The sequence below is a fragment of the Pocillopora verrucosa genome, chromosome 12 (assembly GCF_036669915.1).
Source record: "Pocillopora verrucosa isolate sample1 chromosome 12, ASM3666991v2, whole genome shotgun sequence".
NCBI lineage: Eukaryota > Metazoa > Cnidaria > Anthozoa > Scleractinia > Pocilloporidae > Pocillopora > Pocillopora verrucosa.
In genome coordinates, this window is record NC_089323.1 from 13283964 (window position 1) to 13298757 (window position 14794).

General features: G+C 37.4%; 1 protein-coding gene across 1 annotated transcript; it reads right to left on the minus strand.

Annotated features, from left to right (window-relative positions):
- Nucleotides 1-8387: 8387 nt before the first annotated feature.
- LOC131773205 (angiopoietin-related protein 7-like) lies at nucleotides 8388-12463 on the minus strand. The gene is made up of 4 exons (XM_059089192.2): nucleotides 12439-12463; nucleotides 9820-9996; nucleotides 8973-9353; nucleotides 8388-8662 (listed from the first exon to the last, which is right to left on the minus strand). Exons 1-4 carry the CDS (start codon nucleotides 12461-12463, stop codon nucleotides 8388-8390), a joined length of 858 nt encoding a protein of 285 aa, XP_058945175.1.
- Between the last annotated feature and the right edge of the window lie 2331 nt (nucleotides 12464-14794).

Genomic DNA, 14794 nt, shown 5'->3' on the forward strand with positions numbered 1-14794 from the left:
GATGACGAGGTTTTGTCAAAACTGATAGGACTCAACTCTCTACTGAGTTATAAGAAGCTTGATGGAGTTGCGTGGGCACATGTTCAATGCATCAATGCCTCTGCAAGTCGCGAGAGTCAAGTACCTCAGCTATCGTCAGAGACAACACTAATTATATTATTTTTTGCTGGAATGATCGTCAAAAGTTACCCGTTAAATTAATTTCTGTTTCGGCGAATTCTTAATAGGTCATGTTCAAAAAGTTTCCAAACGCAGTTAAAATTGCACAAAAATATACCCTAGTATTTTAACGTAAAGTTTCCACTCTTAAACGTAAGCGAGGGAAGGATCTTATACCTAACTGGATAACAACAATTTTTTAAGGCCGACCTTTCTTTGAGTACGTGCGAGTTCATGAGAATTAAACGTTAGCGGGGGTAACCGACGTTTTGTTTGAACAAAAACAACTCTTCGAGGAAATGAAAGACGAGATTCTAAAGTGGATTGCAACAACTTTTTAGGGATGACCTTTTGCGCGAAGACGTGCAAGACGTTCAACTTGCCAGTTTTACTTTTTACGAAGGCTTTGATTTCATCGACGAACGTGACTAACGTTGATTTGAACTTCCTTTTTGAGGGGGAAATAATTATACTTGGTATACTCGAGAAGTTTTACCAAACCACGATGTTTCATTCTGACATTGTTAAAATCTTAACAATGTTAAGTGTCTTGTCTTGTGGCCGATGCGGTTACGACGGTATGCATACCGACGTCGAGAACAAAGACATCTAGCTCAGGAGTCCTACTCCGCCTATTAGATGTTTCTACTTTTTGTGCGTGGAAAGATTTGACGGACTTAGACTACTTTTAGGATCGTTAGTTTCTTATTTCAGTGTATGAGTGATGACTGAAAGGAAAAATTAGTTTAAAAAGAGCTTGGGAGGTGAACCAAATCGTAAGATTTGAGACAAGAATCAAAATCGGAGAAGAATATCGTAACTACAAATTGTTTTACTTGCATACGTGCTCCCCTAAAATTACCCTACAAGAGATTTGTTTACACAATTCATTTTCACTTACCCAATTTTAAAATATAATTGTCAGTTATTGCGATTTGCAATCTGTAAATTAAACAGAATGCCTTCACCAATCCGCTATTAAGCAGATGGCAAAAGCTCTTTGAGGATTTCGTATTTGGCTTTAAAAAAACCTTAAAGAAACTTTACGCCTCGTCATTCGATTATAAATCAGATTGGATAAAGCAAGAGCGCACATCTTGTGACTATATATGCCATAAGTAATCATATTGTTATGGAGCAGGGAACGAAACGCATTGAGCTGCAGTGACAGTCCGACGGCCAAGCAGTCCCACCATCAATCATTCAATCAATCGATCCATAGGTATGTTATCTACATCTAGCATCACATTTGTGGCCTCAATAAACGTGCATGATTTTTAACGCATATCATCGGAAACGAGAAGATAACTTATTTGAAAATGTACGCTTTCTGATATGAAACTTCTTCAAGGTACTAAGATATACTTGTCGTATGCATTATTGCTGACCCAAGAAATGTTATGTTTATTATCCACACTATTCCAATTACTTTCTTATCGTGCATGCAGTCTTTAATGTGGATAAGATCACTTTTAGAAAAATGATGTTCCTCGACTATGCAAACTTCTTAAATAGACAAATGCTACAGAACAGAGAATGATAACAGTGTCAAATTGAAAATGACAACTTTTTAAAAGCGGTCTAATTTTTTCTCCTTTTCAAATGTCAGAAAGGGGAAAAGGGAAATGTCTCAAAAATTGCGACTATAATTCTGGCCCATTACCAAGATTTATTCAAGCTAAAAATCGTCCCACGATTGCACTGGTACAGAGTACAATGACCATGTACCCATAGAAACAATTGTGGAGATAAAGAAAAAATGTTAACTCATTTGTAAACCTGATGGAGAATTTTATATCATATATACTTGACTTTTCCTATGCTGGGCGACCTACATTTTCAAAAAGTTATCTTAGCCATTTTTTACGCGTGGAGAACGCGGGGCCTTACCGGTAAAAGTGATGTCAGTAGAACTAGGATACCACTAACTGTCAATGGCAATTAAAATTTCGTTGTCTACTATATCCGGTGGTCTCAACATGTTAATTTATAGCTTTTGTTTAATCAAATGCAGTCTTCAGGTTTCGGAGAGTAAAAATAACTGCTTGAACCGCTATCTAAAGTTTGAAGTCATTCACATGGCGGTAATGTGGTATTTTATTGAAGTCCATAATTGACATAGACATTGGTGCAGATTTCAACGGAATGTTCATGGTGTACATCCTACCCAAAGATAGCTTTAGTTTCTGTCCTATGAGAAAGATACTTTCAAAGGTCGATTGGATTGTGGCCAAACACGTGAAAAAATGCACTAAAGCTATTTGAACCTTTTTGTTTTGATCCCAAAATGTTAATCCGGGAAAAAATTGTTTGCAGCAGATACCGGGTGAAAGAAAAAGGGAAGAGCCGTTTGTTTTCTCGCCACACATTAAGATGATAAGCCACTTGAATTCTTGGCGAAGATAATCAATAGATAAAATCTTGGTTGAGTTAGAAACTTCGTGAAACTGTGTAAAAATAGTTCTACACGTTGAATAACTTTTTGTCGTTATTATATAAATTGGTGGAGCCTTTGAATATCACGTTTGTAGCCTTAGTGCACGTGCTATACTTCTATAGCGATCTGATAAAGGATACCCAAGCTCGTACATTCCTTATCTTAAAAAAACAACAAAATGTTTATATTTGGTACCCTCAGAATGTTTGAAAGAACTTCTTATTACGGCTGTACAGCTATTTTGCTTGTGCTGCGGCGTCAGATGCCCCATAAATTCAATATAAGAACCCTTGGTCGTTTCTGGCCTTATCGACGCCCGACACCCCCTAAAAGGAAAAGTAGCTTAATTTATATTTTTATCGTTAACTACATTTATCAAGCTTTCTTCTGATACATAGTTTCCTAGTGTTTAGTGAAACTGGCGTGTGTACGAATTTTTTCCCGAAGGACACCCACGTTTCGTTCTTAAGTCCCATGAAAGTTGATTCAGTAATTGAGAATAAAGATCCAATTTTTTAACTCTGAAAGGACTACTGTTAAAGTCGCGCGTGCTTGTGTACCATGCAAGCTCTTTGAAGTGACAGCTTAGTGTTACCTATTCAGCCCGATTGTTTCAGCTGTAAACCTCGATTATATCGGACCGGAAATTTTCTACAAAAATGTTTGGCCATGCCTTTGGAGAGAAATACATATCGGCTCCTTATAATTCTTATTCTTGGTGGATTGCATGATGATGGACTGATTTTAATTATGTTGAAGGTTTGTCTCATAAATTTTCCGGCCTGCACAAGCTGTGTCTTCAAACATGGATACATCAATCTCGTCATGATGAGCGGTTTTTCTTTTGAGGAGAGTTTTCATTACATTTGCAAACATTGTTAATCTTGAGTTTATATTATCTTTTTTCAACGAAATTGAACCATTGGTTCATATGTCAGCATGCGTTCATAGATTTATGAAGCATGCGAGAAGTTGGGAGAGCATGAAAGATTAGGGACCTTAAGCAGTCAGGACGGCAACGCCAATGAAGACTTCGATTAAAAAATGAATTTCTGCCTTTAATTGGAATTTCGAAAATGGCTGCATGTGTTTACCGCCTCATACGGCGCCACACCTCAACTTCAGCATAACGTATAAAAGAAGCGTTGAGCTCCAAATTGAAATTAAAGTAATTTGCCATCGCGGTTTCGGTTCGCAGACTACGCAAATTGTTGTGATTTCACGTTGTTGCTTTGCATAGGACGGCTAAGAAATGTGCAAAGTCTTAAAACGCACGGCCAATTAGATCTTTTGTTTTTCCATATCCTCGTCTCCCTCGCCGTCGTGGTTTGCTTAAGGTCCCTAATAGCAAGAGCTACTTTTGATACCCGATGAATTCGATGGAATGACATTTGGTCGTGGTTCTATTTACCGACTTCCTTCGCCTTGAAAGAAGAAAGATCAAAATATCAAAATAGCTTTGCAATCTTATCAAAATCTGCATTTAATAAACTTTTACTGATATCCAGTTTTTGGCGGTTTCCTAAAATCCGTAACCGAAAGCAACTTTAGCTTCTTGAATTCCCTCCAACCTTTCCCACGTCGTGTGCTTCATATCTCGATGAATGAATACCCAACGTAAGAACTAATTGTGTTATAACATTGTCATCGCAGTTGTTTTGATGTTCCTTTCTCAAAGTTTAAAACTTCAGAGAAAGACAGCGCACAATGCATCCCAGATAAATCGTCTTCAAGATATATTCATCTAGGAGCAGTGCAACAACCTACTCTCAACCTGAAAAGATGATAATTTTGGGTGAAATGTACTCAGAAATGAAAATTTTAGATAAAAATCATAGAGCGATCGGATTTCAAAGTAGAAGTACACAGATGTCAGGTTCATCAAATAACGACGTGCTAACCGAAAACTACAACTAGAAAGCAGGGCAAAAATCATAAAGAAATATTTCAAATATTGGAAGTGAAAGAAGTCTGAGTTCCTTGCATATGGGAACTGCGCAATAGAATCAACATGCTTGAATCGATGGCTGCTAGACTTCACGGCCCTAAAAATTACATTATGTTGTATTGAAAATTCCGAGAGTTGTAAGATTTGAATCAAAATCTGCTGTTGCCCAACACTTCAAAGACATATTAACAATCGAAAAATAATATTACCTAGCCAAAGAATGGTCTGAAAGTGCGAAGCCCCACTTAAGTCAGCAAATTCAGTTTTGCTTTACAGCCTTACTTCGTAACGCGTTGGTGGGAATCGTTGTAGTGTTTACTCGAGGGTTATTTGCGTTGCTTTCCATCGCTTTCCAAGTCGAATATCTTTCCGTTAATTTGCTTTTAGAACTCTTAAAAGTCCATCCAAATCGGGGTGGAACGGAAAAAGACATCTTAAAAATCTTCATACAACGAAGCATTTGTTTGCTGACGTCATACGTGTGCACGATAGGATTACGACGCACGTTCGCGCAATTGAATTGATTAGCTGTGTCGTAATATTCCTTGTTATGAGACCTTGATTAATCTATATAAACAAAATTTCAGGATTTTTTTCTCAGCGAACTAAGTTTACGTGCAGGTGATATTTGTGTTCGCTATCGGCACTCGGTGAATGTAAAATGTGATTCAAAATCGTCTTTGGTTCACATGCATTCAATATCACTTCGCCATCTAGTGCCGAGGCATGAACACAACAACCGGGCATGAAATTCGTGTATCTATGATACCATGTGCAGGCGCTGGTTTTTAAGAAACCGCCACAAACTAGATATCAAAAAGAAGTTATTAAATGCAGATTTTGATACGATTAAAGGTATTTTGATCTTTCTTCTTTCAAGGCGAAGGAAGTCGGTAAACAGAAAATGACCAGACGCCACTCCGTCGAGTTAATCGGGTATCAAAGATGATCTATGATTAAACGTAACTGCACTGTGTTAATAACAAACGATCAGTTACTATTAGCTTTCTTTAACAATTCTGTAAGGTGTAATATTGAAAAACTTGAAAAACATTTGTTAAAGGAAAAAAAAACAAAAAAGAAAAGAAAAGAAAGAAACGGCGATCCAGTATCTTCCTCGTTTTCCTGTAAATGTACGGGCCAAATTTCCTCGCATATCCTATTTTAAAATTCGTTCGAGGAGCTAGGGGCATTTTGCAAAAATTATATTATTAGTTTTCATCTCTTAAACGACTTACGCCCGCCCAGAGACATGTGTCAGCATCAGGCTCTGTGAGCCGCTAGCCAAAAATATGTTAGTACCCCTAAGACAAAGAAAGGCCCCTATAGATTGTGCTAGCGTAATTTTTGGCATAATTTGGAAAGAATAACATAATTTTTGAACTTCTTATAAAAGCAGCACTACTAGCTTGCATGATCAGCAAAATTTAAGTTTACTTGACGGGAATATTACCAGAGAGATAGAGTCATGACTTGTTTGGTCTCTAAGATTGATCATTTTTAAGTTCAGTTTTTTGTTCAATTTTGCGATGTGTTGGATTAATAAGTTTATCGCAACAGTGCGTCGTTCGTCGTTGAATGGACTACAGAAACCGGAAGTACAGATCGGTCACAGTTTCCGCTCTCACAAGTAACTAAATGGGTGTGTGGTAGTGAGCTGTGATGTAACAGAGCAAGTGTTTGATTCATGATCAAAAAGACACATGTTTATCAACATCATATGTATAATTTTGAGATGTTTAGTGTTTCTCTTTTTAAAAATATACTTTAGGAAAAAGGAGAATGATGTCCAAAAACGAGCATATTTTAGAGCATAATTTGGAAAAAAAATCGACTAATGCTGTTTGAGTAATATGCTACTTTTACAAGTGAAATTTCATGCACAGAGGCCAACCTCAGTGAGCTCTCATGAATAAGTTTGCGATCACTTTAGTCAGATAATAGTAAAAGCAACGGTAACGCAAGTTTATTGTTATATTCAGTTCGCCCAAATGATTTGAATCATTTCACTCGCCCAATTACATATGTACACGAGGGAGTCAAGTCATTTAGCTTTGGTTTGGAATTATCAATGGGTGGCGTGACATTTTCTGAGCGGCAGACACAAACGTGTCTCGATAAAAACGCACTGTACACTGATTCAGCAATGGTAACTCCGCCATCTTGTACCTTTGTCGAGGCAGCATTGCTGTGTTTATGGGCGAGTAGTAACGACTGGAAATGCCGAATGGAACAGAACAGCTCCTGAATTTCCAAATTTACAGAAAGATGGAGGATCTCAAGAGCTTGAGAATTTCCAAACGAGTTTCCGAAAACTTTCCTTTCCATTCGATTTTCTGTTGGAATTTCAGGAAAATTTTTTTATCTAACGGAACCACTTTGCAACTGATGACTCCAAGAAAAATATACCCTGCTGTATTTCTCGCGACTTCAGTTTGTATTGTAGCCAAAAAAATGTCACTTTTTCAAAGACGCCAGTTGTTGCAATAAGGTAGCATATCAGAAATATATCTTTTCTATTCATAAGTTCAGCTCTGCTTAGAACTATTTTTAATAATAATTATGTCTTTAATCGTTTATAGGATGAAAATGCATTTTCTATGTTATGTTTATAGGATAAAAATAACATAGAATAGCTGGAATGACTTCATACCGCATAATGACCTCTTTACTTAAGTTCTGCTCTGCTGTTTCTGGCACTTTCTGCGATTTTTCAAATCACACCATCAACGCGTGTAGCCCCAAGAGATTGCCAAAAAAACACTTCAGTCTAGTTGAAAGAAGTAATGAAGGAACTGACGCAAGTTCGATTTAAAGCTAATATTCTCACAGGGAAAGGGACAGTATGAGACTCTCTTTGCTCCCTTGTCTTCATCATTCCATCTTCTCGTTATCATTAAATTTCGTCGCACGAAAAACCTATATTACAGGAGTGTTATTTTTCAGAATGGCGATGTCAATTTATATTCTAAGGGATCAATTTTGCGATTCAAGATGACAAAATTTTCTCTTCTGAGCTCTTATCTGTGCAATTCTTTTTTAAAGCAGCAGCGTGACATAAATATAAACGACTGTCAAATACGGTAAAGACAAACTGTTTCAATGTTGTTGTCAAAAGCGAAACACTCACGACAGCGATACCATGACCGTGGGAATCCGGACAGCAATTATGACAATTTGGTAAAAAGTAACCTATTTATTTAAATTGACTTTGAAGATATTAAATCCATGACGAATGCGTCTTTATTTTATAGATACTGATGAAATATCGGGATTTTTTCTTTTACTAAAAACTCATATCTTCATCGCGCACAGTGAAGATACTATTTTTATCTTTCACGTCTGAGGATATTGGTGTCGCCATGGTTACTAACATGATGAGCCAATCACACGAGAGCTTCCCGCGGCCGGTTCTTTTGAAATTTCATTCACAAAATGGCTTCGAGGTGTGAAGACGGTACATTTACCGGTGACTTTCTCGATAAGCTGCCAAATTTTCACATCGATACTTTTTGCGAGCTTAAAGAACATTCAGGAAGATTTGCTGAAGTCTCGGAAAGTGATGTTGAAAAAATTCATTGAAAATTAATTTTAAAAATTTGTCTTTTATGCAGGAATTTCATAAGTATCTATAAAATAAACAGATAATTACATGGCCAATGTTGGAATTTTTACTACAAAGAAACCAAAAAAATAGTTTCTTTCTGACAATATACTAATTCATAACCTAAATTAAACTTTGACGCACGATTTCGTCGCCTTAGCTGTTCAGAGGTGGATATTATCAGAGCACGCTAAAAAATCATCTACTGATGTGCTGTGTACTTATCCCTGGGAAAGTTTTTAAAAGTCTACTGGTCTAATTTTCATTTCAGTTGATGAAGGAGCGCTGCCTTCGGCGCTGGTTCGAACTAACTCTGCCCAATGAATATCTGCAGAGGTTTTACTTCCACAACGCGGATAAATACCATTGAGATTTGAAAAAACAGCACATTTAATACCGTCGCCATACCACCAGCCTCTGCCACTTCTTTGAGCACAATCAACAGGTTCTCTATCCCAGGTACCAAAAACGAGATTCCTGTGGGGACCGAGAGAATCAGAGGAAACAGTGGCATCTGTTTCAAAACAGAACAAAAGAAATTTACATAATTCTAGGATCCGTATAACGCCTTTTTCAGCGGATAACTTGTTGTTAACCGCAAAAAAGGAAAATATTAAGGTTAGTAAGAACTGAGTTCCTTACGTGGCACAGATACCTAACTCCAGACCGAGTAAGAACCAATCAGGTTTACCTCAGGACTACTTTGCCAGCCTATAATACCATTACTCGACCAAGTAGAGTAAAGTATTGAGATTTAAATGAGAGTGAATTAATATATATAAATCGAATGATGAATGCTGAGAAAAAGGAAACCGTTAACTTACTTGTAATATTGCCAATGTATAGCCGGTACTTAGCTGTCTCGTTCCCAATCCCAAACCAGTCATACTCAGGGTGAACAGTTTTGCCAGTAGTTACCCCCAGATCTACCCGAAGCTTGTTCTTTGTCTTGTTTCGAGTCAGGCGGTTTATCTTGTCCAATCCCAGCCAAAATTCACCGACTAAGTTACCGAAGCCATGTTTGTATTCGTTCCAGGTGCGGTTAAAATCAACGGAGCCATCCATTCTCTTCTGGATCACCGTCCATCCCCCGTTGGCTGTAGTTTGGTCACAATATACATTAAAAGCGCCTGAACCATCTGGGTCGATAGTGTAAACACCACTGATCCTTCGTCCGGATTTGTACAGCTCAGCACAGTTCCTAGCTGTTGTAGATAAATTAAAGATGCTTGACGTTTTGGGCATGCTCTCAAAGAGGGGGTTTGGTATGAATGTGCTTATATCATCCGAAGAAGTATCTGTCTTGGAGAGAAGACTACGGACTTGGATTCTTCATATATCTTTTATCTTTTAAAAGCGCATCAAATCATGAGATAAGAATAAAAAAAAATTATTTTTAAAAAATTCGACAAATGACCAAAGATTCGAAAAAAGTTTAGAATATTTAAATTATTCTGTTGTCAATGTTCAGCTACACAGCAGCTTGAACAAAGAGTTGCTAAAGATAAGAGCTCCAAGCATGTTGGAAATTTTGTCATCTAGATTCGCTAAAATGGTTCCTCTGAAAATAAATGGAAATCGCCATGCATAAGACTACCTTTTTGGTGATACACTGTATAATGATAAAGATAAAATGGAATAACCAGTACAATTAAAAAAAAGTACACGTACATCTCACCAATGTTCTGTTCTCTGTGAAAATTTTAACCTCAAATTGAAGTTGGGTCAGTTCCTTCATGATTTCTTCTAGGCAGAAAGCAGTGTTCTTCTGGCAATCAATTGGGGCTGCACTTATTGATGGTATAAACTGAGAATTCAGAAAAAGTGCCAAAAGCAGCAGAGCTGAACCTGAAGAGAAGAAGTCATTGAGCAGTGTGAAGCCATTCCAGCTTTGATAATTTATGATCAGTGCCACGCACGTTACAGAATGAATTTAACCACCGACAGAACTTAACAATCAACGAGTGCTTTTGATTCGGAAATTGCACAAAGTAAAAAGACCAAAAGTTGTGCTTTTATAACATTATAACTTGTTTTTCTTGGCAACACTCAAGATGTTCCTTTAAAGAGCCATATTTTTTGGAGGCCTTTTGCTCCATCAGTTTTCTATTTCGTCTTTTGATGAAGTAAACAAAAGCTATTTTTTTCAGCCACAAGCTTCTCTATGACGTTTTCAAGATTAGAATCCGTGAGCAAGTTACGAGTCATTTTTTAAAATAGACAGGAAGTTCCCGGTAAGAGCACTTAAAAATATCGCGCTACAATCACACCACGCACCTCAGCTATGCTCTGATCAAGTGCAAAACCTAAACATTGATCATACTTCATAAATGTATTCCGATCGGGATGCAGGGTCATGTGTTTACTATCAGTCAATGACAATCGTGTGTAGAGCAAGGGAAACTGCGAGAGTATAATAATTAACAATTATTCATCTAACACAAAGTGCCTATTTACCATCTCAAATTCATCAAGCATAAATTGAATAACAATTTTATTAAATTCTCCGCTTCTCGGTATTATTTTGTGAGCTCATTAAATTTGTTGTACTCAAATTTTTTCAAATGCAAACGACCAGAAGTTAATTCTGCTTCCGATCTCCAAATATTCACAAAATGCAGTTATTTCGCATCAAAGAAACGTTCAAAGCCACAAGGAATAATACTTCCAAAAGAAACACTGCACTGTCTTTGTGTTCCAGCGAAAACGTCCTCACATTATAACTGATCGCGTGTTTTGTTTTGTAGAACCGAGCAAAGGAAGTGATCGAAGACAGCCTTCGTTTATAAGAACCTGAAGTCAACTTCAAGCTCTGAGTATACGAATTACGAGTTACCAACTTACCGAGACGACTATTTTCTTCAACGTTTAAAACTTCAATCCTTTCCAGAAGCGGTCAGCACATTCACAAATAGTTTCGCTGCGTGGCAGCGAACGGAGGAACGGATCGAACGGATTTCATAAATGAACTTTTAATTGCAAATAAAAGTTCTGGGAGAGCGAAGGAATCTCGTGGAAAGCTTTGCCTGTCATCCCGAAATTTTGAAGGTTACCAGCATTTCTTTCTTCACCTTGGCCATGAAGTCGCCGCATCTTTTTTCTTCAAAACCGAGTCAACTTTCATGGGATGTGAGAGAGAAATGGGATGTTTTCCTTACTGAGCACTCATCGTTTTATTCAGATTGGGAGATTGCCGTTGCTTCTTGTGCGTTTTCTTTTCTTTAACATAATCTCTGAATCAAGCTTCCAACCGATTTCACGTGGAATGACTTTGATTCAGAGTCGTTGTTACGAAGTACTGATACGGATAAATCGTGAAATTGTCACTCTTCTATGTCCGGATTCGGTGACGGTAAATTTCTCTTTTTACATTACTTTGGCGATAAGTTTTCTTTCGGAGCGGTCAATTTTCACTCCGTTGGGCGATTGATTGTAAATTACTTGATTGAACGATCAATGCGGGGAAACCTTAATGACCTGGAACACTTGCTTGGCCTAATTGAAGGGCAGAAATCCTTCGCCAATTTCCTTAAACTGGGGATCTGCAACTACTAGATTTTGTACATTGAAAAAAAAACGGAATTTCCCCTGTTTTCCTCCGCTCAGGGAGAATACCATTCATGCACTTCACATACATAAAAATATCAAGATATATGACCGCATTTATTAACGTGGCAGTTTTACCTTTCTGTTTTATCTTTTGAGCCAGATCAACATTCAAGTTTGTCGAGGAAAACCGTCGCTAAGACTTTGAGCCAGATAAAAAAAAAACTGATTATAGTTTTCCATCTTGTCATTGACTAGACATTGAATAGTCATTCCAAAGGTAGAAGCAAATTTGAAACTGAAATTGCTGACTTCAAGAGGATCTTTTCGATAAAACGAATGAACTATCCGACTAGAAAAGAGAATTGTGATGAGCTCGGAAAAAGAAAATTACAGGGCCGTATAGGCCACCACGAGCGCGAAAGTTCGACTGTTCGACTGTATCAGACAAACTGACCATTCTTTATTCAAAGCCACCATCGAAAGACATTCCAAAACGTTTGGAGTTCGACCTCTGTTTCTTACGTTTGATAATACAGAGTGGACTTTTCGAAAGTTCTTCCTGTTTGCAAGATTTAGAGTCGAATACAAACTCCATGGGTTAGAAATTAGGTTAAAATGACATAGATGTGCAAACAATCTCATATTTTGAAAAGTAAGCATTGCATCTAATCACTGCTTCAGTTTTCAACGAAAGTCTCATTAAGATGCGAATTCTTTATCAGAGAGCCAGATTTCACATACCCGTTCCTTGTTTAATACCTCTCATTGTAATTCTTTTGGTGTTGCATGCAGTATCACTCAGAAACGCTGCCAAAAATGGATGATGGCAAGGTTTTGTCAAAACTGATTGGACTCAACTCTCTACTGAGTTATAAGAAGATTCATAGAGTTGCGTGCGCACATGTTCTATGCATCAAGGCCTCTCCAAGTCGTGAGGGTCAAATACCTCAGCTATCGTCAGAGACAACACTAATTATATTAATTTTTTCGGGAATGATCGTCAAGAGTGACCCGTTAAACTGATTACCGTTTTGGCGAATCCTTGGTAGTTCATGTTTAGAAATTTTCCAAACGCAGTTCAAATTGCACAAAAATATACCTCAGGATTTTAACGTAAAGTTTCCGGTCTTAAACGTAAGCGATGGAAACTTGTTTTTTTTTTTGGAAGGATGTTATACTTAACTGGATAACAATAATTTTTTAAGGCCGACCTTTGTTTTAGTACGTGCGAGTTCGTGAGAATTTGTGAATGAGATAGCTCGACACACACTCGCATCTGTATCCCCAGTAGCTTTCGTGATAACGTATTTCAGAGATACAGTGTTTATCATGTATTCACATGGTATCCGTTCTTAAATGGTGACATTTTAGCTACTTGATTTTCAGAGCTGGGAAACAAAACAAAATTATGATTTTTCTTGTTGTTTAAAATGTCGAGCTTCGTAGTAGTTGCAGAGTACATCATTGGCCCCCAAGTGCAAGTTCATGAGAATTGTGTATGGTGAAGAGTAATAGGTTATTAATGGCATTCAAGATTAGTTAATCCTCAGAGCTATGACGCAGAGCAGAATAACAATTTTTCCTGTTGGTTGGAATGTTGACCTTGGTAATTGCACGGTACATCACTGACCCTCAGAAAAAGATTTCTCTTCATCAGATGCATAAACACAATGAAAGTGCAGAGCAAATCAGGTTGCATTGAAAAATTCTCTCTGATACACTGATTTCAATAAACAAGAGCGATAAAATTGAGTTGTCCATTTACATTTGACACTTCAAAGGTGCTTGATGGCACCGTTATCGTCCTAATTCCGTTCCTTGATCAGGCACTCCTGATAGCACACCACACGTACAGATTATTTCAACCAAAATAGTTGCCTTCTTCTAACCTTCTTCAATCAATTTTATCATCCATCAATCAAATCATTGTCTACCTCCTACAGTTATGGTGGCTATAAATGTTAAAATCATTACAACTGTAAACGACATTTCTTGACCTTTCTATCTCAGTCCATGATGAATGTCAGAATTAGTTTTGTGAAGTTTACTACGAGTGTTTATTACAACCTCTCGTTATTATAATCGCTTGATTTTCTCTCTTTCTGATTGAAACCGTTATCATTCTCTGTGCTATAGTATTGATCTTATAAAGTATTGCGTATACTACAGCTACTTCTAGTGTGATATTTGAGGAACAGCATGTCGCTAGTAATATGTAGTGTTCTCTGGTCCAGAGATGAGAACGGAAATAGAATAATTAGAATAACATGCGTATTTTTATTGAAAGCTTGCAGTTCGCAGAAATATCGTACGAGAAATAATATCTAAATTCCAGTCACATTGCAGTAATCATTATACGCTACGTCGTGGCCACATACCCGGAGCCAAGTACGGTCTTGAATGGATTAATTGGCCGGCAGCCGGAAATGTTTGGCCAAATTTTCATAGTTGTTCTTTTGAACTTATTGAAAGTAACAAAGTTTAGTGATTTCGAGGGATTCCAGAAGCAACATTTATTTCTTGAGTTTACGAAATGTGTGACCTTGGATATCCTATGTCGTTTGAGATACATAGCACGCGCATAAAGGCCACAAAAATTTTATTCACTGGGTCCGCCTAAGTTATGTATCAAGAAGTTCAAGTTATTCACGAGTTAGAGAACAAGCGACTCCTCCTGTTTCGTCCACTTGGTATCTGTCACAAAACATGGTTCAAAAATTTCTTACTCCTCTGGAAACTAATTTGTATCGAAAGAAAAATGGTCAAATAATTTCAGAAAACCTACGATTGTGTGCAATACTATGACACGCCACGATTGGTCAGCTGAAACGTTGACCATTGTTTCATATCAGCAATGGACTTGAGTAAAATACCAGAAAATGTAGTTTTGACTATTGAAAGTTTAAAGTTCACATGGATTGAAGCAGAAGACTTTTTGTGGTTTTTTTTTTAAACAACGGAATTTAGAAACAGCCACAACGTAATTGACTTTAAAGTTTTCTGAGCGGTTTAATTGATTCGTGTTGAAAGCACCGGACATAATAGACACCGACATTTCGGCGTCGGGCAAAACCGATCATTATCATGAAATTAAAGA

Excerpts from the sequence above, each read along its gene's own strand:
- LOC131773205 (XM_059089192.2), bottom strand. The coding sequence starts at position 12,463 with ATGAGAGGTATTAAACAAGGAACGG. Across the intron at positions 9,354-9,819 it reads GAACAGAACATTGGTGAGAT|CTAGGAACTGTGCTGAGCTG; the intron begins GTACGTGTACTT and ends TATCTACAACAG. Across the intron at positions 8,663-8,972 it reads ATACATTGGCAATATTACAA|ATGCCACTGTTTCCTCTGAT; the intron begins GTAAGTTAACGG and ends GTTTTGAAACAG.